This window comes from Poecilia reticulata, chromosome 2 (assembly GCF_904066995.2).
Source record: "Poecilia reticulata chromosome 2, P_reticulata-male-v2, whole genome shotgun sequence".
In the NCBI taxonomy this organism is placed as follows: domain Eukaryota; kingdom Metazoa; phylum Chordata; class Actinopteri; order Cyprinodontiformes; family Poeciliidae; genus Poecilia; species Poecilia reticulata.
Window position 1 is genome coordinate 14,083,675 of NC_088831.1, and position 27,287 is coordinate 14,110,961.

Sequence of the window (27,287 nt, forward strand, 5' to 3'; positions counted from 1 at the left end):
CATCTTCATCATAAGCCTCTGAATCCTTGGTGACATCTCATTCAGATGTTTTTTGATAATGGCAACCAAAGGTCGCCATGGTGATCTGTTTCAGCTACAAAAGATGGTAGACCATACACATAGTTATGAAACCGTTCTGGTCCATAAGTCAACCCCAAGCATTCTTTTTCTATTTGAGCATATTTGCATTCAGCTTTGGTCATGGCTCTGGACACATAAGCCACAGGCTTCCATTGTTCATCTTCAGCTTGAACAAGAACTGCTCCAAGTCCATCTTTTGAGGCATCTGTAGACAGTTAAATTTTTTTAGTTGGAACGTAAAAGGCAAGTACTGGTTCTGTAAAAGGGAACGTAAAAGGCAAGTACTGGTTCTGTAGTCAAATATTTTTTCAGTTCCTTCCACTCTTGTTCATGAACTTCTGTCCACTGGAATTGACTATCATTGTACAAGAGTCTGCGAATGTTTGTCATCTTTGCACTCAGATTGGGAATACATTTCCCTATAAAATTAATCATGCCCATGATGCGCAAAACACTTGTTTTGTCGACAGGCTGTGGCATCTTCAAGATGGCTTTTATTTTATCTTCATCTGATTGAACACTTCCGTATTAGCACTTCCGCATTTTTATGCCACATAGAATGGTTCCGGTGCACAGGCAACAGTATGTTAACAGTGGCTCCTCAGTCGCTGCAGGACTATTAATGATGCCTATATAATTATTCAGACGTCCTGAAACGCTCCAGCAACAACAAAGGATTTAAGCTGGATGTGTCAAAACTTCACAATAACTTCGAAGGTAAGTTAATAAATCGTTTGTATTCACCATAATGCCTCATATGTCTGACGTAGCTAACAGGGACAAGCTTACAAAGGTGCTATGTAAATGTTAAGTGTTTTGATTATCTGTGCAATGTGCAATCTACATATCTATGCTGTATAGATAGATAAAGATATAGATATAAACATATATAGATCTGCCTATATTGTGCCCAAGCTATCAGTCGAAGCTGAAGTTAGCTTCCGAATGTAGCATCTAATTCGGAAAATAGCTAAAGGGTGACTACACTTAATTTTTCACTATCTTGAGCTTTTTTAATGTGTTGTACTTTAAAAACAACACCTAGACATTTCAAACCTAACTAGATTATTCTGTACTAACAGCAGAATAAATAAAACATTTGTGAAACCTTCTGATTTGTGAAATTTGTAAAATGTCAATAGATTCCAGAACGCATTAGATCTGAATGATTAATTTGTGATTATTATTTTAACTTTCCATTTTCTTTTTTTAATCTTTATTATAGTTGGAGTTGGACAGTTTTGTTTGATGGCTTCCTGGAGGGAGAGATTGGCTGAGCTATTGTTGCCAACAACTTTTCTCCTGCTATTAGTGTTTTTGCTTTTCTTTATATAGAGTATTTCTATCAGTTGCTCGTTTTCCGTTTTGTATACTGTATTTGTTTATACAGTATTTTTTTATTTTTACCTTAATGCTTACCTGGTCAGTTGAGGTGGAAATGTACATCCTCTTGATTACTGACAAATGTCAAAACCACATGGACTGAGCTGGTTACATCAGATCAATCTGAATCTTTATTTCGCATTAAAACGACTTCTTGTAATTTTAAGACATTGTTATAAAATTGCATCTTTATTCTGCTGTAATGACTGAATTCTTGCAATTAAAATTTATCGTATCCTGACCGTAATGCTCCCTTATACAACTCCCAGAACAGATGATTGAAATAAAGGCATTTTTTGAAAGTATTTTCTGTTATTTTGGTATAGAAGTTGAGGACGGGAGGAATCGATTAAAATCAAATCTGGTATGAAAAGAAATCTTGCAAGTCATATCATCCAGCCTTATTCAGCATATTAAATTATATGACTAACTACATATTACTTAATATTCACATTTCTTTGCTGGTATAACCTAAATGTGTTGCATTTTAACATCTCACTTGAATTCCTGATCTACATGCAAATACTTGATATAACGTAAACACTGAGAAATGGGGAAAACAAGGTTTGTGATTGAATTTTATTGTAGGTACAAACAGGATAGCAAAATGAACAGTGAATATATGTTATGAAGAACATAAGGTAGCCGTTGTTGTTGTAACTGTTCTTTTTATTGCCGAGTGCTTTACGCGGACATGCCGGTTAAACTGTAAATAACGTAAAAAAATAAAAGAAAAAAGACAAACAAAACGTCAATACTTAATATTGTAATATACAACAGGACACAAACTTAAACAACTTAATATATAACTCACCACATTGGGCATCACTCAAGATTGGTAAGATGTGAATTGATGCGGGTTCGGCTTGTTAGTGTGGTTGTTAGGCAACCTAAGTACACTACTGGCTTACCGTTCATTTTCTTCTTTCACACATTAATCCACGTACCAATACAAATCAACTATAGAGCCCCGTAGTGAAACGGGAGGAGTGAATCCAACAATATATAATATACTTCCTAGCAGCTAATCAGACATCAGACTTGTTTTGCCCATGGTGATGAAAACTCGTCACTCTGGAGGAGAGGAAGACCGGCTCAGCCCCGTCCAGGATGACTGCAGTGTCAGGGTAGCCAATAAAGTCTGCAGGTAGATTTTTGCATATCTGATGCTTAGGTTTCAAGATCATAGTTTAACCAAGTACTGTAAATAAAAAGTTAGTCCACGTTGTGATGATCCGGCAGACGTGGACTGATGGATGCCGTCAGCTGGTCCAGGGGCTTGGATCCAGTGGAAAGATAATCGGCACAGCGATCATGGCTCAGAAACACATCACGAGGTGTTGCGATGGAAACCTGAAAAATTAAAAAGAAAAAAAACTAATAAGCGTCCATATTTAGCTGCACAACGTAATCAAAACTAATAAATCCTCAGCTCTTTTTGAGAGTTTTGCTTGAAAATAAATTGACAATATCTCAGGAAATTAAATGTGTAAGTGAAATAGTTCTGGTATCACAAAGAAACTGCAAAAAAAAGTGTTTCAGAGTTGTAACAACACTGAAGTTACTGAGTAAGAGTGAACTACTTAGAAAATGCATGTTAAAATCTAATCCTCTTCCGTACTTTTGAAAGTGTGCAGCTGAAATTAATTTAAACTACTAGCAGGCAAAGCATCGTGTTCGCCTAATACCTGCACCAACAGAAATACAACAAATGATGCATATAAGAGGCATTAGTTTATAAAAGTCAAGGCAAACCTAAATTTACCATTTTAAAAACAAAATGCAGTCATAACCTAATTTTCTAAGCAGAATCTCAGAGGGAAAAAAATTGAAATTACGTTGTGTAATGCAAGAACAAATTATAGCAGCCAAGTGGAAAAATTCACTCTAACGTGTATTATAATTATGAAACAGCAAAGGTAGATGTCATATTTTCGGGATTCTGGAAATACGTGATTTCTACCATTTGTTCTGTGGGGTTTTTTATGTGGGTCGGTGCCACTTAAACGGCTGTAAAGCGAAGGTTTTGGACCTTAATCTGACTGACTAGTTCGTGCTGAAGCGTTGCTGCCCTCGGTTGTTCTTAAATTACCGTGCTCGGTATCGCTTTGACTGCATGTTAAATGTATTTTATATAATTGTCACATAAAAAAAAGCTAATGAGTTGCCTAAAAATAATTTCATACTCCGTATAACACAAACATCAACACGTATTGACTTACCTTGTGCCGAATCGCTGCCTCTGCTCTCAGCCTGTTCCCATAGCAGTGGATTTCCTCCGACATTATTTTCCTCCAACAAATTATTCCAGTGAACGAACCACATACAGCTAACTTTTAACCTCCGTCTTCCCATTTCTGACGCTGCATTTTCAATATCCTCAAGCTTTGAAATAGCAGGCAGCTACAAACCGGGTGTTAGCTGTAGTGGCTAAGTTTTGGCTACAGTCCGCTGTCGCCTTGATATCAGCAGGAACATGAAAAAAACTAAGCACTGGATGGTACCGGCTAATTAATGGACACAACGGCACACCACAAAACTCGGTTGTTGTACCAGTAGCTCACAGATATTTTAAGTTTTGCGTCTTTTTCATGGTACAGATCTTGCAGCTTTGGGTAAAAACAATAGGAGCAAGCAGGACCCGGAACCCATCTATGTGGCATAAATTCAAACGGAAATACGTCACCACCTCTCGTGGCATATACCCCATTCTCATCCACCTTTCCCGTCAGCTTCAAGCTCTCCGGTGGTTTCAGCTCCATTGTCGGCTTTTTAGTTGACTCATGACACCATGTTATATTCGTGCTTGATAAAGACCAGACATTGTATAATGTCCAGATACTTTTATTAAAGCATCTTTTAGAGGTCTGTTCACATCTCTTGCTCACAGGTGTGTCACATCTACTTCTATTGTTCTATTCTTTATATTTATACATTCATATGAACTCATGCTCGCCACCTACTGCACATAAACATAATTCATTCAATCATGACAGCTGTGGTGGGTAGATTAGAGGCAGTGGTGGGACTGTACTTAAGTACAATTTTCGTGTATCTGTACTTTACTTAAGTAGATTTAATAATGGATACTTTCTTCTTTTACTCCAGTAAATTTTACAGTAAGCATCTGTACTTTCTACTTCACTACATTTCTACAAAACTGTCGCGTTACTCGTTACATCCAAGTCGCATTGCTCTTTTTTTGAGAAGGTCCTCGCTGCAGCAAACAGAAAGGGGCGGGGACGGACCACTGTCAGCCTCTTACCTTATTTGGAAATGGGATCATTGCACTCCGGAAGTGAAGGGGGCGCTATTTCCTATATTATCCGCGTTCTCCCATTTTGATTTTCTTTTTAAATCTGTAATATAGCTTTATCTTTAGGAAGGAGTTTCTCTCTCAGCATGTATTTCAACTTCTCTCTTTTATTTACATCAGCAAAGCTAACAGTTTTTAACAAATTCGAGAAGGTCCTCGCTGCAGCATGCAGAATGGGGCGGGGACGGACCACTGTCAGCCTCATACCTTATATGGAAATGGGACCATTGCACTCCGGAAGTGAAGGGGGCGCTATTTTCCTAATTTCTAGTATAAATACCTTAAAGAAGCGGGTTTGAGATGCGATTGAAAGAAGTTTGAGAGGGTTCATGTGTTCGGCACACGATCCAAAATGGAAAAGGCGCAAAGTCAGCAAAAGGTATTTTTACCTTCTTTAAAATTTTTATCACATAGTAAATCAATACGCTTTTCTAGATGACGTTGAGCATATAATAAACAGCTGTAGACTATTGAAATGCGTAATTCATAGAAGGTAAGGTTAAATTTAGCATGTAGCATAGCTAATTATTTCCCTGCAGGGCACCATTAGATAAAAATAGAAAAGTAAATAAAATGTATAATTGATAAGTGTATTTTATGCTCAAACTTTGTTTTTTTTATTTTATTTAACAGATCCACGTTTCTATTTGTAACATTCGTAACGGAGAGAAGATTATTCCGTATTGCACGAATGACGGATATTTCTGTCCTCTTTGCTCATACAAAGCCGATGAGTCGTTCAGGGTACAGAATCACATAACAAGAACTGCTACGGTTCAACATAACGGTATGTAAAGCTACACTTACACTATCATTTATTTATTTACCTTCTTAACAGTTTTGTAGTTGTTGTTTTTTTTCATAAAAAAGACTAGAAAAAGGTTAATCCTTTTTGAAATATGTTTTTGCACGGCAACATTTCTGGAAAGTCTAACACTTTTTATAAACTAAAAGCTGCCATCATAGGTGGGTGTAGTTCCCTCTACTTCATATATTTATAGTAGTAAATAACTGCAAAAAACACTAGTAAGAGTAACAGTATTAGGTGATATATCTACTATTAAGTACGGTTTTACTGATCATAATGTGCAGTGTAATATTACCCATTTATTTCTGCAGACATGAATTAAAATGAAGGTATGTGCACTGATAGTTATTTTAAAAATGGAAATTAAAAATATTAATATAAGTCAACAAATAAAGGTTAGAAGAAACCTGTGTGTCGTGTTTTTTATGGGTTAAAATATGCTCTTCATTCTGTGAAGTAACTCGCATTAGGTTGCATATCAACAAAATCTACTCAAATAAGAGTATAACATATGACAAAATAGTTCGTGTATGTATATATCCATCCATCCATCCATTTTCTTACACCCTTGTGTAGTGGGGTCGGGAGTTGCTGGTGTCAATATCCAGCTGGCGTTCCGGGCGAGAGGCGGGGTCAGGGGTCACCCTGGACAGGTCGCCAGTCTGTTGCAGGGCAACACAGAGACACACAGGACAAATAACCATGCACACACACACTCACACCTAGGGACAATTTAGAGAGACCAATTAACCTGACAGTCATGTTTTTGGACTGTGGGAGGAAACTGGAGAACCCGGAGAAAACCCATGCATGCACAGGGAGAACATGCAAACTCCATGCAGAAAGGTCGGGGCCTATATATATATATATATATATATATATATATATATATATATATATATATATATATACTGATGTGTTATAACATTTTTGTTTTATGTTTGTAGCTATTACACTGTGTCGTTGCTCTATTTTTAGTGGGAATGAACCATTTCTTGTTTAAATAGATGTTGTTTTAATTATCTTCTTTTATTTTGTCACTGCAGAATTCCAAATCTTCAGATGTGGCCGACCCTGTAGAGTCACATCTCATTTTCATTGCCCCTACTGTTTTTTAACCATTTGACAGAAGGGATAGGTTTGTGAATCATTTAGTGAACCACACAATGACTTTTGACATGGTGTCCAGCTGTGCATTAGCACAGACTCCTCTCCAGCCAGCAGACATCATACATGTGTATAAGTTTTTATTTTGATACGTTGTGTTGTGAAACATGCCCTTGTTAATTTTTTCTTTAAAAACTTTGTATCATCAGGGAAGTCTGTTATCAGATGTCATCTGGACCATGGACAGAATTTGTTGGCAATGACATTAAGGTGAGATGGTGGGGACTTCATCCAACTTTTAGTGTCACTTGGAAGGAAAGCTTAAAGAAAGGTAAGCTCCGTGGACATGATGCTAGCTGTACTGACTGAGACACACATGTTGCATCTGCGATGAAAAAAGTTATCACTCATGCGCTGAATTACTGTGTGAAGGTGTTGACTGAGGTGTCTCTTATATGGGACAACGCTGCGACCAAAGTGCATTCAGGAATGATCTGATTCTTTTGGACGGATCTTTACTAAGGTTGATAGGACTGAAGCTTCACTGCGTGCGTACACTGTAGTTATTAGAACAGGAGATATGAACTTTGATTTATGATCAATTATATCTACTTATTCATAGAAATATCAATAATTAGATAACTAAATACCTCAACATCTCCAGTCTGCAGATAGGAGACTGTAGGAAACCACAGAGCTCCTTCAGTCCAGAATCTGCCAGGTTGGTGCTGATTAGGTCCAGTACTGTCAGATGGGTCGAGTTGGACTTCAGAGCTGAGAACAGATTAGTCCAGCTGGTCTCTGACAAACTGCATTCACTCAATCTGAATAAAGAAAAAAAGATGAGCTGAAGCCAACAGGATGCAGGTTAAAACTGAAATATGTACAAATAATAAAAATGTAGAAAATGAATTTCCCTGAATGTAAAAGAAACATGATGAACTGATTCTAACATCTGATCCAGTCAAACTGGTTTAAAGAGTCCAAACCAGCAGAACCAGAACATTTGATCAAAAAACAAACTCAAAGTTTTTCTAAAAGTTTCTCAGGATCTTAAACTCAGTTGGATGTTTTTTCTCTCTCCATGTTTCCTTACAGTCTCAGTATCAGCTGACTGCTCTGTTCCATCATTTATCATCAGATATTTTATGTCTCCAGTTTTTGTTCATTAATCTATTAATGATGTTTTTCTTGCTGGTTGTATTTTAACTGCAGCTCATTGCTAAGTATGACAGATGTAAACGGTTTATTTCAATCCGTCTAATTCAGAGTTTTACAACATCCATTACAGCTCAGATTCTGAAAGTTGATCATTTTCTCATTTTGTGGTGATTCAGTTCCTGAACTATCAACTAGAAAATAGTCTAGTTTTTTCTCTGTCAGATTGATTTGGGTCATTTAGTTCAAGTTCTGAGTCCTTCATCAGAGACGCTGCAGAAATGGGAACATTATCATAAAGAACAACCTGATTGTGAAGATGAGTCATTTTTAAATCTATTTTCCAGGTGAACCACATGAGAATGATTTCAGTAACTGCTGAAGCTTGTTGCACACAAAGCTTTACAAAGGTAAGATCTCATTTCCTGTCATACAAAATAAGAGCTGAATCAAGATGTTTGAACTAAATGACTTAAACACCATAAACTTCACAAAGTCAGTATTTACTGCAGGACTGTTAATTAATGATCTTTATATTATTTCTGTCTCCTTCATGTCCAGGAACTCTGCCAGTAGACTGTGGTCATCCTGATAGAGTCTGACTGTCAGAACAAACTCAGATTTCCTCTGGAAGCTGCTCTCAGTGGTTTGGAGGACGACTGACTTGTAATTTGCTCCATCAGTGGAATTGACAGTAAAATGGAAACTCATCACCTGCTTCCATGTTGTTTTGCTTCCTGCCAACATAAAACTCCTGCATGAGCTGCAGCTCCATATGAGCAGGCAGTCAAGTCCCCAGAAAGCTTCCCTGTTTCTAGGAACCATTTCATCCAGAGTTGGTCGACTTTCTCTGTCCATCTCTGTCAGACTGTGAACCTTTAGTCTGAGCATGTGCAGAATCTCTCCTAACACACCTGGTCCAGATTCATGTGCTGCAGTCTCTGCTGGTTCTGATGTCTGGACCAGAAAACTCATGTCCTGAAGAACCTGCAGCCTGTTGAGCTCAGAGAAAAACTCAGTGGTCTGGATTTTTTCAGACGAAGCTGAAGTTGGTTTCTGATTGAAGCCTCTGATTCAGGAAATGGATAAAGGGTGATTCCACCTAATTATTCACCACAACCAGCATCTTTAATCTGCTCTAGTTAAACATTAAAACACCTGGACTCTTTAAACCTGGACTGGATTTTTATTAACTAATAGCAGAATATTTAAAACTAAGTGTGGGATTAGTGGACCTTTAGTATAGGAAGATTTCATTCTCATTCATTTTTTACATCTTGACCCTTGACCTGATTCACATGAGAGGGATTTCTACACACTGGGGGTCCGAATGCTGTCCTGTTCTGACCTCAGGTCAGCAGGTCCAACTCAGTTACACAGAGGGACTAAATTAATCTCTGGATACAAGTCCAGGAACAAACTCAGAAAATATTTATTAGAACAAAAGATATGAACTTTGATTTATGATCAATTATATATAATTATTCACTGAAATATCAATAATCATATAATTACATACAACAATTTCTCCAGTCTGCAGCCTTCAGTCTGTAGAAAACCACAGAGCTCTTTCCGTCCAGAATCTCCCAGGTTGGTTCTGCTCAGGTCCAGTTCTGTCAGATGGGTCGGTTTGGACTTCAGAGCTGAGAACAGAGAAGTCCAGCTGGTCTCTGACAAACTGCAGTCCATCAATCTGAATAAAGAATCAATATGAGCAATAATACCATGGTCAGTAAACCATTTACCAGTGGTTATGGCACTGTGAGTAGGTGCCAGGTCGTGCTGAAAAATAAAATCTTCATCTCCATAAAGCTTTTCAGCAGATGAAAGCATGAAGTGCTCCAAAATCTCCTGATAGCTATTATTGTGCTAATTGGTCTGCCATCTCTCCTGACCTGAACCCCATAGAGAATCTGTGGGATATTGTGAAGACAAAGTTGAGAGACTTGAGACCCAACACTCTGGATGAGCTTAATTGAAGCTGGATGAGCTGGATTGAAGCATCCTGGGCCTCCATATTACCTCGGCATTGCCTCTATACCACGCCGCATTGAAGCAGTCATTTCTGGAAAAGGATTCCTGACCAAGTATTGAGTGCATAACTGAACATAATTATTTGAAGGTTGACTTTTTTGGTATTAAAAACACTTTTCTTTTATTGGTCAGCTGAAATATGCTAATTTTTTGAGATGGGGAATTTTGGGTTTTCATGAGCTGTATGCCAAAATCATCAGCATTAAAACGCCAAATGACCTGAAATATTTCAGGTGGTGTGCAATTAATCTGAAATATACGACAGTTTAATTTTTATCACTACATTATGGAAAATAATTAACTTTATTACATTATGCAAATTTTTTTAGAAGGACCTGTATATTAGGGTCACTATAGATAAAAAGTAGTATATTTCTGCCCGAAACCACATAAATCTTCTGGAAAAAGAAAAATTCTAAACTCAAAGTCAAAATATTTCTAGAAAAACTATTTTTGAGATTAATCTCAAACCTTTCTGAGTTTTAAATAAAAAATGTTCAACATTTCAACTTCAATTGTGTTTTATCTACAACTTTTTATCTCAGAATTTCTGAGTATTTTGGCAGAAATATACTTTTAAATAAACTTTTTTGCATACAAATGATAAATAAATCTTCTTGTGATGATCACATGCAGGTGTGATTGCGGCCTGTCTATGCAATGCACGGCAGGAACCTAGTGTTCTACACCCAATAAATGGTCTCTTTATTTATTTATAGCTTTTTTTATTTTTCCTCCATCACTGTTAATGTGGCCTGAACCGCTACATGCCCCCACACAAAACTGGTATCAAAACGTTCAGTTTGATCCAGAGAAGGGAGCTATTACTTTCAGTGGTATTTAGAGTTAAAATTGCAAAATAAATTGTGAAAAATAAGCAAAAAGTGAGGCAGAGTGTCTCACATAGTCAGAGTCTTGCTCTCTGACACACATACACAGCACAGTGTATTTCTGACTTCAAAACTTTTTATGGAGGACTAAAACCGATGCCCTCTCCGTTGGCTGCCACCTGTCGTGAAATCTGGTATGAGTAATGTGAGATCTGTCCAGGGCACGCAGAAAAACGGAATAAAAGCCTGAGGAATAACAATATACCCTGTACAATGATTAAATGATGATTATAAGTGATAAGTGATTATACGGCGACAATACACATGCCAATGAAGAAATGTCTGTAATGTATGATCAAAACATATATTCTGTACTTTTAATCAGAGAATGTTATAATGTATGCTCTGTACTTTTAATCAGTTGAAGGTAATAATGTTTTATGGAAATTGAGGTTTAGACAACCTGATTGTTGTATAATACTCATTGATGGTTAAGGAATAATGATGATGAGTGAGGAAGAAACATACTGAGGTGAAATGATGACAAAGTAAAGCATTGAACATGTTTGAACATGTTTCTTCAGCATTGAACATGCCTGGGCATGTTTGCATTGAACATGTCTGAACATGTTCGGAGCGAGAAGCAGGGGGAGGGCAGGATTGGAAACAGATGGTCAAGAGCCCGGTGCTTTCCGCAGGCAGCCCTGCCTTGCATGACATCAGGCGATGACATAATGCGATGGGCGGGTTCCATGAAAACACAGTGCATAAATACTGACGTACGAGGGAAAAAGAGTGTTCTTCGTCCCAGGCGCAGAAGAAGAGTCAGCAAGGGAAGTCAGCTAAAGACCAGCGGAGGACCACGCCCGGAACCAAGGGAAAGGCTCAAAGACTTCACGCCGATAAGAAGGGACAAGTTCCACCGGCCACCACCTCCGGTTCCAGATCCGACCGACTCCTCTGCATCTACCCAACGCTCTCCAAATCACCGCAGCCGACTTGGAAAAGAGACGGAGGTCTTTTAAAGACAAAGAGTCTGCACGTTTAATGGAAAGCGTGAGTCTTCTCTCCGCTTCTCTTCAGCAAAGAGGACTTTGCTCCGGCTGGACAAAGACTCTGACCAAGGACTTCTAAAGATTACAGCTGCCGAGACCAAGAACCATCGGGTATGAGTTGACCAGCTTCCCCCAAAGCCTCGCTCAGTGAATTTAGTGAAACGGGTTAGGGATAAGAATAAGGATAAGATGTGATTGATCCCAGTTGATTTCAATATATTTTTGACTCTTTAATAACTTTTGAAGAATTTAACCTGTTGTTATATGCCCCTGCTAAAGCTTGCTTAATAAAATTGTAATCCTAAAATTCTAATGAGAATTGTGAACAGTGAGTTTAATTGTGTCAGTCTTAATTATTATTGGTTCTCCTAAATATGGTAAAGTTAACATACATGATCCTAGTAACAGGGTGGCTTTGTGTTTTCCTCTGGTGAGTGTTAAAATAATGACCTTGGGACTTAACTCTAAGTCACTAAATTTGATCTAGCCGTTAACAAGTGCCGTTATTTTAGGAGAGGAGCTACCGTTAACAGGAGTGGTTGTAGGGGTTATGTCGCTGTGAGGGCTACTCAGCGGATTGCTTCTCAACTGTAAAAGGTCATAACTTCTGGATCGAAGGTAGTCAGAGCTAGACGAGTCCTTTCCGACCCCAGTTTAAACAGATAATTCTCCACAAACTATTGCTAGGGTAAGACCCGAGTTTCTGGGGATTTTCCGGACCTGTTAGACAGAGAACTGGGCAGTAGTGAGTCCGAAGGGTTGTGAGGAGTAGGCGGGACTTACTATTGGGTAGTAACAGACAACTTGTTGTTGCGCAACACCTCCCCCCCCCCTTCTCTCTCACTCTACTTCCTCTTCTCAGAGGAGGGAGATGTGCAGCCAGCTCTCCATCTAACGGGTAATTTGAGTTTTCTAAATCTGATGGGATTTTACCCTGTTCAGAACTGAGTAAACTCTGTTTAAGCTGGCGTCGAGAAAGACTAGCCTGGTTTCTAACGACCTCCCCCTCCAGATGTCCCACCCTTTTTCAGCCTGTGAATTAGCCAGATTGAGTAGCTTGCAACCAACTAGCTTCACAGAGCACACCTGTTAACGGTCGCTCTTTCTCTTTATTACAACTTGCACTTGTTACTGAACCAGGTTGGTTTTAGTGACTCGGGCGAGTCCCAAGAGGGTGTTGTTTTAGTTTTGGCTAAAAACAACCTATAAAACATTTCTACTTTTTCCTCCCAGAATCAAACTTCATAGCTATTTCACAACCATCAAAGAACTTTAAGGTGACTCATTAATTGAATGTCCACAACATCTTTTAGATTTTCTTAAATGCTAATTATTTTATTAGTAAGGCAATTTTGCAAGGGTCAGTACAGCTTAATTCACTAGCAGAAATAATCAAATAAGTAAAATCAATAATCTAGCCTATCTTTCCCTAATGCTGACACTGAGAACTAAAAAAGGGAAACTTTGAGAGAGACGGACAGAGTTTGGCATTTTGAACCCCAGAACTGGCCTGATGAAGAAGGTGTTGCAGCAGCAGGAGGTTCCCAGTACAGGAAGAGTACTGACTTAGAGCGGCAGGTCTCGGGCATCAGGGTGACTTCCTCATGCGCGTAGCGATCCTCAGCTTCTTGTCTTGCAGCTCTGCAGCTCCCTTCTTCTCGTCTCACGATCTTCCTGGTCCCACGGAAGGAACACACCAGTTCTTCCTCTTTGCCTTTGTTCTTTGCCTTTGTCTTTATCTTTGTCTTTATCTTCATCTTTGCCTTGGTCTTTGTCTTTGTCTTTGGGGGTCTAAACCCAGCTGTTGAGAGAAGTGCGATTTGAAGCCACATGTTGCGGGGCTAACGGGTTGGTCCCCATGTGCAGAACAGTCTTCGGTTCTGTGGCCCCGGCTCTTCTTCAGCTGCAGAGTTCTTTGTCCATCTCCGTCTTGGCTCGAAGCTGCCTGAAGGATCCAACCAAAGATTCCTCTGTTGCACCCACCTTATAAAGGGTTTATCCACCTTTTGGTGCGTTTGCATTGGCTAGCTTTGTTGCTGTGCCTGTCTCATTGGCTGACTGCTTGGACAGATGATCTCATCTCCTTCACCCTGGAGACCTTATGACCGGATCTCTGTTCTAATGTCCCCAAGTTGCTCAACAGTTCCTCCTACCTCTGTTTCCTGCCCAACCTTTTCTTAGGCAAGTTGAAGTTTAGCAATAAGGCCTTGTCTTCTCCGTTCTCCTATCAGTTCCCCTTTTCCCCTGACCTTCCACCTACCATCTACCTCCTACACAACATCAGTGACCTTTAATTACAGTTACAACATTTTACACCTTTTCAAGCTCAATGTCAAAATCACATTTATAACCTTTTTGATTTAACATTCATTTATAATGTTATAATAACCATAACTTATTAGTTACTCTTATTATAATCATAATGTGAGTTATTACAGACACTTCTGAAAAGAACCCAATAATAATCCATTATTGTAATTATCTGATACCAAATTACAGTTACTTGTTTCACCTTTAAGTACTTCCACAAGTGTAAGAGTAAGTGTAAATATTCTTATAATCAAACCAACATCAACCACTGGTTAAACCAATATTAATTATTGGCATAATTATAAGTCATTATTTTAAGTATTTTACTCTGGGTTTTATCCAAGTTCTCAAAATGTTTAGATTTTATTCTTTAAAAACCTTTAATGCTTTAAAATAAGGAATGGTCTGAACTATTTTTAGCCTGATGCAAGACAGAAACTTCCCCTTTTCTTCAGAAAACCAGCTCTTCCTGTTTCATGACTCTCTTTCTGCCTGACTTTGATTTTTTATGATTAAATAGAAAGAAGTAGAATTAAAGCCAAGTTTGCAGGGCACAATAACAACACACACAACCAGATTCATTTTATTACCGTCTGACTCTACTGTTGGGTCTTGATGTCACCTATGTCATTAATTTTAAGGTAATTTTATTTATTATTACTATTAAACTAAAATCTCCAGCATGGGGAAGTGGGATGAGCTCGACTTTTCTCGACACACCTTATCGTGGTGGAGGGGTTTGAGTCAGTAGCGAAACAAGTCATCGTCGGGCCGGGGGGCGGGGCTAATGACCCGGCCCCTATATGTTTACAGGACGTACCTTTCGCGGGAACGTCAGCAGGGGCAGGGGGGCGAGTAGATAGGACGGAACATATTCGTTAGTCTCTTTTACCACGAAAACACTTGGAGAAAATATCGGAAAAACCATGAGTGAATGAAACAGTGACTGGGCAAGCCTACTAGATAATTTACTGGGGGACAACCTCTATATTATTCTACATACACCTTACTCAACAGGAGAGGGCCCACTTTCTCCGGATGTACTCACATTAAAACGAATTGAAACTCTTCCTCCCAGGACCTCTCCCAGGTCCCCCGGCCTGGGGCGGGGGGCCGCCGCGCCCCCAGCCCCTCGTATAGCTCCGCGCCTGCTTTGAGTGTCCCAATGATCCTAGGAGCTATGCTGTATGGGGCTCTATGCCCCAGGCAGACAGGTCCTAGGTGTGGAACCAGACAAAGCGCAGCCCGAAGACCCCTTATGATGGAGAGGAACTTTAGATCTGGCGTTCCCTCGCCCGGACGTGGCTCACCGGGGCCCCCCTCTGTAGCCAGGCCTGGCCAGGCTTAGCCTGAAGAGTAGGCAGGTGGTGAGCCAATGGGCTCACCACCTGTCGGAGTTGCCAAAGGGGTCGGGTTCATTGCGTTACGGGCAGCAGCCGATGAAGGGGACCCTGGCTGTCTGATCCTCGGCTGCAGAAGCTGGCTCTTGGGACGTGGAACGTCACCTCTCTGGTGAGGAAAGAGCTGGAGCTAGTGTGCGAGGCTGAGAGGTTCTGGCTAGAAATAGTCGGCCTCACCTCGACCCATGGCTCTCATTCTGGAACCAGTCTCCTTGAGAGGGGCTGGATGTACTTCCACTCTGGAGTTGCCCACGGTGAGAGGCGCCAGTAGGAGTGGACATATTTGTTGCCCCAGTTGAGACGCTTTACCAAGGTCGAGAAAGAGTCACACGCTGTTAGACAAAGGGCCCATAGTAAAGAATTACATGTTTGATTCTGTTAGACACCAAGGTCCATTTCTCACGAAAAAGAAATGTTTTCCCAGGCCACAGAGACATGGTGTGATTTCAGGGAGTGTCTTCAGTCCATATAATCAGCTACCCTCCTCTTTCTCCTCAGACGCTGCACAGACTTTTTTAGAAACTTTTCTCGGATGTAATGGTTAAAGCGTCTCCTTTCAGCGCTGAAAGTGAATAAAATAAGTAAAGTCTGAATGCTTTTCTTGGCTGATTTTAAGCTCCGTGTGTCAATACAAATTATGATTCATCGATCGGGATTTCCATTCCCAACACCCCCCATCTTGGCGCCTGGGCGTTGGGGTTTACCCCGGTGAACGAGAGGGTAGCGTCCCTCTGCCTACGGGTGGGGGGACGGGTTCTGACTGTTGTCTGTGCTTACGGGCCGAACAGCAGTTCAGATTACCCACCCTTTTTGGAGTCCTTAGAGGGGGTACTGGAGAGTGCCCCTCCTGGGGACTCACTTGTTCTACTGGGGGACTTCAACGCTCACGTGGGCAATAACAGTGAGACCTGGAGGGCGTGGTTGGAAGGAAGGGCCCCCGATCTGAACTTGAGTGGTGTTCTGTTGTTGGGACGTCTGTGCTCGTCAGGGACTGTATCACGAACACCATGTTCAAGCATAAGGGTGTCCATATGTGCACTTGGCACCAGGACACCCGAGGCCACAGTTCGATGATCGATTTTGTTTCATCGGATCTGCAACCGTATGTCTTGGACACTCGGGTGAAGAGAGGTGCAGAGCTGTCCACTGACCACTACCTGGTGGTGAGTTGGCTCCGGTGGTGGGGGAGGAAGCTGGTCAGACCTGGAAGGCCCAAACGTATAGTGAGGGTCTACTGGGAAGGTCTGGTGGAGTCCCCTGTGAGGCGGAGCTTTAACTCCCATCTCCGGCAGAACTTCAAACATGTTCCAGGGAAGGTGGGGGACATTGAGTCTGAGTGGACCATGTTCCGTGCCTCCATTGCCGAGGTGGCATATCGAAGCTGTGGCCGCAAGGTTGTTGGTGCCTGTCGCGGCGGCAACCCTCGAACCCGTTGGTGGACACCTTCGGTGAGGGATGCTGTCAAGCTGCAGGAGTCCTATCAAAGTGACATGCGGCTCTGGTGGTCGCTGAGGCAAAAACTCGGGTGTGGGAGGAGTTTGGAAAGGCCATGGAGAAAGACTTCCGTACGGCTTCACTATGCATTGCTATGGCAGGCCCCAATAAAGAGACTGCTTATTGAGTGTAGAACAGTAGGTTCCTGCCATGCATTGCATAACAGGCCCTAACTAGAAAATTCCTGAAGAAATTGAACCAGGGCCTGCCAAAGTGTGCCCATTGGTTCGGACACAGCGTTCTCATGCTAAAAATTTGCAATAATGCTAAAGAAGGCTTCAATGTAGTCTATAACCTGTGGAGAGTCAGAAGAATGTGGACAAAGCTGTACTTGTACCATTCAGTATGTTCCATTAGGAAAAATTAGTCAAAATGCTAATAATAGCATGAATGGTATCACTAGCATGTTGTCTATTATTCACTTATTCCATTCAGTATACTAAATATGGCTTATAAGTAAAAAAATTGTCTAAAAGCTTATTTTAGGTTAAATGCACTGGCTTGCACAAGCCAGTGCCATAACTTGAGAGAAAATGCTAATAAGGGCTCATATTATTGAGAAATGGGAACATTATTATAAAGGATAATGTTCCCATTATCCTTTATGATAATGGGAACATAAAGGATAGATTTCTTCCCCCTAACTCGAGGGAAGAAAATAATTAAACCTAATGTAATTGCACCGCCTGCTACGGTGCACTTCCCCTAGGGGATTAATGAGGTTTTAATTTGGAAACTTTCAGTAGGCTTCATTTGAAATGGCAACACTAATCCCATGTGTAACAATGGTTTTCTTAAACAGTTATCTAATGCAAAAAAGAGCAATCACATGATATAAAAATTATCAAGACTTTTATTTAGAATTTTTTATAATCTTCATTTGAAATGGCAACACTAATCCCATTTGTAATAGTGGTTTGGTTATACCAGTTATCTAATGCCCAAAAGAGCAACTATATGATATAAAATTGTCAAGGCTTTTATTTTGAAATTTTCAGTAAGCTTCATTTGAAATGGCCACATTAATTCCTTGTGTAATATTGACTGGCTTAAATCAGTTATATCACATGTGTCAAACTCAAGGCCCGCGGGCCACAAAATTTTAATAAAATATGCTCAAAATATTTTTTTTTCAAATATCTGACTACACTATGAGCACAACACTGTATAGTTTTCTAATGTTTGCTGAATATTTTTATTTTAAACTTTGTAGTAGGTGGATGGTGTCTCTAAAATCCCTTCTCTTGGAGCAGAACTCAATACATTATAATTTAAAACAAAGGAATACTAAGATAATATATTATGACAATTAAGTATAAGTATTAAAATAAATTATAAAAGTATCAAAATGTTTTTATTAAAAATAATTTTTTATATATTTTCCAACTCCATTGAGATTTGTCCCAAGTTTTTGTCAACACCGTCAGACTTAAAAAGAATGTAAAAAATATATATATATCAGGCATTATTGGGGGGCACCAAAACTTCTGAGGACCCCAATGACCACTTTTTCTTCCTTTGCTAAGAGGGATGGTTAGCTTTGGTTAGCTTATGTTATTCTTTAGTTTTTCTTCTGTTTTATCCATAAATTGCTCATCACAACCATGATGTGTCAACTCCATTTCAATCTGTAGAGACTCACACAGAGAGAGAAACAGCAGTTAGACAATTATTTTATTGGACCGAGAATTTGGCGCTCGGACACCGGGGGAAGACGTGCGTGCTGAAAATAGCAGCGAGCTTGAATGATCGGCTCGAATGGAGCTCAGGTATGTCTTCCCCCCAAAAGAGGGTGCGGGGCCGAGGCCATGCCGTGACCTGCAGGCTTGCTTGAACCTTGTTAGGCGCACGGCAGCCAGCCTGCAAGCTCATGTCGAACTTTGTTAGGTGAGGCAAAGAAGCCGCGACCTGCAGGCTGATCGAACCTCGTAGGCGCAGCTTTGTTAGGCAGGTGGTGATGGCTGCGGACTGCAAGATGATCGAACCTTGTCAAGCGCAGGCACCGGCCTGCAAGTTCATATTGAACTTTGTTAGGCTGGCGGTGATGGCCATGGCCCGCAGGCTGTTGGAGCCATGTTAGGCGCATGGCAGCCGGGCCTGCAAGCTCATATCGAACTTTGCTAGGCGAGGTAAAGAGGCAGAGACCTGCAGGCTGATCGAACCTTGTCAAGCGCACGGCACCGGCCTGCAAGTTCATATTGAACTTTGTTAGGCGGGCGGTGTTGGCTGCGGCCTGCATGATGACCGACCTTGTTAGGTACAACGGCAGCCGGACCTGCAAGCTCATATCAAACTTTGTTAGCCGGGCGGTGATGGTCATGGCGTGCAGGCTGTTCGAATCTTGTTAGGCGCTACGACTGCCGGCCTGCGAGTGAGCAGTGGGTCAGTTATACTAGCCTAACTGTTAGCATGTGCTGCGCAGTTCGGTGTGTTTTGGTTCCGTTAGCACTAAAACAGGTCAACCCGCCCACTACGTCATCAGTAGAGCAGCTGTTTATTAAATCAGCTAATCAACCGCCGCTGTACTCAGGCGAAAACTTATTAATAATCCAAATATAGACATTAAGCCTGACAGCATAATGTAACAGACTGGATGTTCTGTTTTAGTGTTTTTGCTACATTTTTGTGTGGGAAATGGTTGTTTTTTGGTGTTGATTCCCCTGATCGGTAATCTCTGCTCTATCTGCTAGTTGAGCTGTTTGTCGGTTGCCATGGCAACGGGTGTGTAATGCCAACACAGAGCGAGAAGAGGCAGAATAAAAGTTGTTGGAGCTATTTTTTCTTTATTTTATTATCCATTTGAATTTTGTTACTTTAATCTTAAATTTCTATTTTTTGTATTATTTTCAGAGTTTATTTGTAGGTTCATAATTGTTGATTTTATTTATTTTTTTGTTTTATTATTTTCTTATTTATTTTCTAAATTTCTAAATGTGGGTCAGTCCACATAGATAAGTGCAGGGGCCTGGAGAAGGACCAGCAGGCATTTGGGTTTGGGGCCGATGGTTTTTAAGAGTGGTAGCATGAGAACAAATGAAAGTTTGATGTCTGTAATTGTTTGGTGAAAGAGGAAAATAAATCACCAAGAACAATCAAGAAGTTTGGACATTGAACCTTGTTCTGCCTGTGTCGAGAATCATGACTCTACTGCCTCAGTAGTGGCTTGGTGGAACTTTTATTGAATGTTTGGCTTTGCGAACAGTCAGAAGTGGTTCTGTTTGGTTCTCAGCTTTATTGTACCTTTATTGTGGCGCACTGCAGCCGCTGCAATTCCTAAAACAAGCGACAAAAACTGAGCTAATCCCCTGTGTCCTAAAATCATGGTGATATTTATAACAGCTGTCAAACTACGGCTCCTGCAGCATATTTAAAATAAAACGATTGACCAATCTTGACAGAACTAACAGAAACTAAACTGTTTATAGATTTATATCATGGAGAATTTATCAAACATCAGTTTTCTAATCTTTATTTTAAGTCGTATTTAATAGATATATCCAATAACAAATGATGGCGCTACTAATATTTTTGTGACAGATTTCTCCTTGTCCTGTATTGGGATAAAATGGTTTTCTGGACACAATGCATGTCAATTGATATGCATATCAGTAATGCATATCAATTAGCAGGAGTACGAAAGATGTGAAAATAATTAACTATACTACATTAAGAAATTGTATTTAAGCCTCGGTGCCTACATGAAGCTCATTTTGAAACAATGCAAGTTAAAATCAATATTTCCTATTGTTTTTAATTCTAAATATTAAAAACTATATATATATATATATATATATATATATATATATATATATATATATATATATATATATATATATATATATATATATATATATATATATATATATATATATATATATATATATATATATATATATATATGCTGCCACCCCTGAAAAAGTCCCTGCCACCCTCTTGCCACCCCATAAATATTTTTCTAGATCCGCCCCTGCTGCTGATGCGAACTTTAACTTTATTTATTTCATAGAGATTTGCTTTTCTACAATCAGTCATTTCTTAGATCAAGGGTGCCCAAACCTTTTGAGAGCAGGATCTACTTTTTCTCTCACCAGCCGCCTGAGATCTACCTCATGACACAAAGACATAAAAATAGCAAATTAAACTCTATTGACTTATTTTATATGTGAATATACATCAGTTATAGCAGAAATAATAAAAGTGACTGAAAACCTAATCCAGTTTCTTCCTCAGTGAGATTCTGACACTGGGAGCTGCTTACTGGTTTCTTAGTCAGAAGCTGGTTGAGAACCTGATGCCAGGAGATGTCAGTCAGTCATGGTAGATCTGAAATTTGATTTGATGACCTCAGTATGAGAAACTACAGACAGATAGGAGGAACCAAAGAGCCCAGTAAAGGTAAAGGCAAATCATCTGAAGTCGGGATTTAATTAATTTAATTTCACATAATTATCGCAGTAGAATTTGTTCAAACTTAATGAAATATATTTGAAAGAGGTAATTAGTCCAAGTTTGTCGTGTATTGAACGTTCAGAAACTACAGCAGGTGTGATGAGCCACACCAAAGGTAAAACAATCCGAAAAGACGGTCAACTCAAAACCACTCCTACCTTTTTACTCTCTCTCTTTGTACATTGAGAAAGTACCTCAATGGAACCGCCTGCGCCCCGCAAGCCGAGCAAACACTACATTAAAATCACATCATTCAGTCCGTTACATATCAGGTTTGGACTACAATTTGATCTTGTAGCTAGTTTTTATATTTTATACTTTATATTTGGATGTAACTGGGGCCGTGACTCTCAATTTCGTTCCACCTCATGTAACACGAGATGTGAATGACAATAAAGTCTCTTGAATCTTGAAGGTTTCCAGGCTTGATATTTATTTCTCAATTAATAATAAGCCTCTCATGAACACAGTGGTGGTTGAGTAGCTAATTCAAACTCCTGCTCTGCTTGTCTGTTGGCCTTTGAGTCGCCTTTTTTCTCTTTTTTTGTTAAGGGAACCAAAACGCGCTGAATTGCGCAAAACCTCGTTGAAATAATAATTACTGAGATTATTAATTTTAACATGTTTGGTTGACTTTTTATAATTATTCTCTTTTAATGAAGGTACAAACATTTAAGATCTTAATGAATATTTTTGATAAGCCTGTCAGAAGAGGAAGTGCTGGTCTCAGCGTCCTGGCGGCGTTCAATTTGTCACCTGCCGAGATCGACTCAAAACCTTTCCGCGATCAACGTATTGGGCGCCCCTGTCTTCATTAATGAGGATTTGAACTGGTCAGTGTTTGTGGTTCGACTCTGGAGGAACAACATTTGAATGAACAACATTTCATTCTGGATGTAAAGATGAGAATCAGAAATAAAACAATCTGAATCTTTACAAGCCAAACTGAAACATCTCCATCATTAATTAACATCATTTGAATTACTTTAATAATTTTGTTTATCAGACAAAAACATGTTAAAGTGAAAAAAAAAAGAAAAACAAACTTCAATAATTTCAGTCTGAAATAAGATAATTATTCATTAATAAGGTAAAATGACTTAGACATTTTATATTGACATTTAAACTGTTTTTTTAAAAGAAAATATATTAGAATAAAATTTATTAAACTAATTATTAAAATATCAATGAATGATTATATTGAATAAATAGAGAAAACAAACCTCAGATTCTTCACTTTACTGACTGAACTCTCCAGGATCTCAATCAGATTCTTCATCTCAGAGTCTTCACCTTCTTCTATGTAGATCCTTCTTATTTCCAGTTCAGTGAGATCTGGGTTGGACTTCAGAGCTGAGGCCACAACTTCACATTCAGTGTTTCCGAGACTACAACCACCAAATCTGTGATTAGTGGAGAAATAAATTCAGTTCTAATCAATCAATCAATCAAATTTTATTTGTATAGCACATTTCAGCAGCAAGGCATTTCAAAGTGCTTTACATGATTAAAATAAAAACAGCATGTGACATTGAATAAACAGTGAGAAAAAAAGAGATTTAAAGATAACATTAAAACCCGCACCCCTTTTAGGTCTTCAGTTAAACGTTGTTTAACTGGGCTTAAACCTCAGAGTTTTAGTTAAAACGCTGTTTAACAAGGATACTCAAAACCTCAGATATAGCCCTTTTAAAATTCACCTACGTTTCTGTAGCTGACTCCAACCTCTAAGTTTTTAGTTGAACGCTGTCAACTGGGACTCTAAACCCCGTAGAACTGTAGTTAAACGTCGTTTAACTGGAACGTTTTCCGGGGGGCTTTACATCAAAACATGGAAAACATCAAAACCCGCACTTTAACCCTAATTTAGCCATAAGCAACTCTAAACAGGTGGGTTTTAAGTTGAGATTTAAAGGCACCCAGTGTTTCAGCTGTTTTACAGTTTTCTGGAGTTTTCTATAAATCAATAGACAGATCTATATAAAGATATAATCCATGTTTCTGTCTCATATTTGTATGGCATTAAAAGGACCTGGAACTTTTGTTTTTCCACTGAAAGCTCTGGTTTGCACAGTAAATGCCATGTGGGTCAAGTTTTATGGATGATACTCTGATGCCCCATTCTCCTGAAGGCAGCACAGAGCTGCACCACCATAAACTCACAGAAACACTGAAGAGAAGAAGAGCTATGATTAATGTAGTTACAGTTCTATCCATGTTTTAATGTTGCAGAGCTCAGTCATTTTGCAAATAGTTCAAAGTTTAAACTGGCATGTTGAACATCATTTATCTGGTCATTTTGTGTAATATTTAATAACTAGAAAATGGCACAAAATAAGAATATTTTTTCCACTCTGATTGGCTGCTGTTAGGCCTACCAATTTTAACTTGAATGTTCATTGCATTTTTTGTAGACGCCTGTGAAAATAATTTCTATTCCCATGACTTTTTTGTTCTCTGGGAAATAAATTTTGATGATAAATACAGAAACAAGTATAAAAATCAAAACATCTACAATAGTGATAGAAATATTAATGATATAATAATAGTCAGTGCAAAGTAGCCTGCAAATTCTTTGGTGGGGGGCGGTGAGGGACCTGGATAAGGGCTAGGGGGGCGCTGGCCCAAAAAAGGTTGAGAATCACTGTGTTAGACCAAAACTCTCTAATATATTACAGAGTTTTTTAGCCCCTCGGTCTTGGGGGTTGTCAACATGAATGTTGAAATCACCGACAATTATCAAACAATCGTAATCAATACATATGAGAGATAGAAGTTCATTGAAGTCCGCAAAGAAATGTTCCACATATGTTGGAGTTTTGTATAGAGTTAGTGTCAAAGTTCGTTTGTGGCCTTTTACCTCAATTCCAAGATATTCAAAAGACATAAAATTACCCAGAGAGATTTTACTACAGTTCATGGTATTCTTAAATATTGAAGCCACGCCTCCTCCTTTTTTGTGTTTTCTATTTTCACTTAAAAAAATTGTACATAGGAGGCGTTCATTCAATTAGTACGATTGCTTCATTATAGTCATTTAGCCATGTTTCTGTCAGAAATAAAACATCAATATTATGCTCAGTGATGAAATCATTAATTAATAGAGCTTTAGCACAGAGAGATCTGGTATTTAAAAGAGCCAATTTAAGTGACTTGGAGGCTGAAAGCTCTTCAGTTTGAGGTTCCTTTAGACAGGGGATCAGTCTGAGGTTTGAATTAAGGCCGCTGCTTTTTGTATTTCTGTTTTTTGTAACTTCTTGTAGTGATCCAGACAGGTATTGTCCTGCTATGCAATGTCGAAGGGCCAGACACATTTTGGAGGAAGACTGGTGTAAAGATAATATCTGGACCCCGATCTCAGACCACAGAAACTGTGAGTTCTGGATCCTTAGGGAGGTCAGAGGCAGGTGGCTTAGATGAAGTGAGGTTTGCTATGTTAGCGCTAAGGAGAGTTGTGCTGAGGCGAATCTGTTGATCCATTCTATCAAGCTGGGAGGAGGAAGAGTCCGTCCGTCTTTCTCTCTGACCCGAATTCTCCACCAGCATTTTCAGGCGGCTCAGGTGCAGCCCGACTCTCTTTAGTGATTCACTTCCTGAGAAACGTTGAATCTTTGTTTCTAAAAACTGAAGTCATTGTAGAATACTGCTAATGTCCTTGGGGTTGGACGAGGTAAAAATAAAAGTGAGAAAATCTCCCGGTCTTTAGGTTTGAAGTAATCCAGTTATGATGTCGATAATGTGAATAAAACCATAAAAATTGTGACTTTAAAAATAATTCACAAGCAAAGTTATCAGTAAGGATGGGAGAGAGCAGGATAAGCTGTTCCTCCTTCAGCTGCCAGAACAGAATCTCTAATGAAATCAATCTGGATCATAAACAGACTAAAATATAGCAGTGATGTCATCATCTGATCAACATCTGATCTTCAATTTACTGAGTTTGACCCGACAGCGAGTCTGTGGAGTTCCTGATCAAAGTCCAGGTTCTGGTTCTAGGCCAGGCTTCATGTCTTCAGACTTAGACCTTCAGCTGCAGTCAGTCAAAATAATCGACTAACTAATGACTGAGGAGGAGATTAATAAAGTAATATCCAAACTGAAAGGAATCAGATGTCAGGTGAGGACGGCAACCCGACAGAGCGGAAGAATTGATTTAATCATGATCAGGTGCAAAAATATGGGCTCCTCAAAAGAGACATTAATATTTAGTAGATCCTCCTTTTGCAAAAATAACAGCCTCTAATCGCTTCCTGTAGCTTTTAATGAGTTCCTGGATCCTGGATGAAGGTATTTTTGACCATTCCTCTTTACAAAACAATTCCAGTTCAGTTAAGTTCGATGGTTGCCGAGCATGGACAGCCCGCTTCAAATCATCCCACAGATGTTCAATGATATTCAGGTCTGGGGACTGGGACGGCCATTCCAGAACATTGTAATTATTCCTCTGTATGAATGCCTGAGTAGATTTGGAGCGGTGTTTTGGATCATTTTCTTGCTGAAATATCCATCCCCGGCGTAACTCGAACTTCGTAACTGAATCTTGAGTATTATTCTCAAGAATCTGCTGATATTGAGTGGAATTCATGCGACCCTCAACTTTAACAAGATTCCCAGTGCCGGCACTGGCCACACAGCCCGAAGCATGATGGAACCTCCACCAAATTTTACAGTGGGTAGCAAGTGTCAAATTTTGTTTTAATGCATATTTCACATTTTCTGTTAGTACAATAATCCTCAATTCAATATTGAAATATTACTGTGTCCATCAGTTATTAGATATATCAAACTGAAATAGCTGTTGCAAACACCCAAATATTTAGAAATAAATATAATTAAGATTAATAGGGGTGCCCAACAGGGGCGATTCTAGGATGTGACCTTTAGAGGGGCTTAGCCCCAAGCAGGGCTAAGACCCAAAAGAAGATATTCGTTGTTGCATTTTTCTAAATCTCATTGCTTATTTACATACATTCACACATGAAATTAAATAGTTTTCTCCAACTAAAACTGTTAAGAACTACATACAGCTCTGGAAAAAAATGAAGAGACCACTGTACTGAACACCATTGAAAACCTCCTGGTTATTCCACCAAATATTGATTTCTGAAATCTTCCTGAGTTAAAATCTTAGTTTAGTTGTTTCTAAATGAATATAAACTTGTTTATATTCATTTAGAAACAAATACTTTCAGACTTATTTGAGGTCTGAAAGCACTGCATCTTTTTTGTTAATTTGACCATTTCTGGCATGATCCGTGTTTCTCTGTGTTTGTTTTTGAGTTTTTTCTGTGTGATCCTGATCCCTGTGAGTCCTGTCTCTGCGTCTTCCCCGTTGATTGTCTCCCAGGTGTGTCTCGTTCCCTCGATTACCCCATGTGTATTTAGTCTCACCTGTTGTCTGTGTTCTTTGTCGGGTCCTTGTCCAAGTTTGTCAAATGTATGTCTTACGTCCTGGTCTGTTAGTTAGCGGGCACAGTAGAACTGGGAAGTCCTGTGTCGGTGTCAGCTCTAGTTGTCAGTCTTCTGTGTTTCAGTGCTACCGGTATTAGCTGCGTGCTATATTCTCTGCCGTGCCGCCTGTATTGTACTGTTGAGCTTCCTTCATTAAATATCACCATTTTCATCCTGGGTCTACCTGCGTCTCTCACCACCACCTCAACCCCACCATATGACAATTTCTCATTTTCTGAAAATACTAAATTTTTGCTTGGAATTTCAGAGACATGTTGTCAGTAGTTAAACAATGTTCATTTTACTTCAACATGTACCCATGAAGAGTAAAATCAGAGAACTGGTCATTTTTTCCAGAGCTGTAAATATGTGAAACATAATCTGACTACATCATACCTGCCAACATCTACT

General features: G+C 39.4%; 1 protein-coding gene and 1 long non-coding RNA gene across 3 annotated transcripts in view; one reads left to right on the forward strand and one right to left on the reverse strand.

Annotated features, from left to right (window-relative positions):
• LOC108166883 (NACHT, LRR and PYD domains-containing protein 3-like) overlaps nucleotides 1-27,287 on the reverse strand; it is a 53,786-nt gene that overhangs the window by 15,014 nt on the left and 11,485 nt on the right. Inside the window, exons 8-9 of the mRNA XM_081613389.1 lie at nucleotides 22,649-22,828; nucleotides 9,373-9,546 (exon numbers count right to left, since the gene is read on the reverse strand). Of these exons, the coding sequence (XP_081469515.1) occupies nucleotides 9,373-9,546; nucleotides 22,649-22,828 (354 nt within the window). The remainder of the gene's footprint in view (nucleotides 1-9,372; nucleotides 9,547-22,648; nucleotides 22,829-27,287) is intronic.
• Nucleotides 3,997-7,316, forward strand: LOC145554091 (uncharacterized). Of its 2 annotated transcripts, XR_014090129.1 has the most exons (3): nucleotides 3,997-5,159; nucleotides 5,414-5,554; nucleotides 6,921-7,316. It is a non-coding gene; the product is annotated as an uncharacterized LOC145554091 (long non-coding RNA). The 2 variants fall into 2 exon arrangements; XR_014090131.1 differs by lacking the exon at nucleotides 6,921-7,316 and having other exon boundaries at nucleotides 5,414-5,958.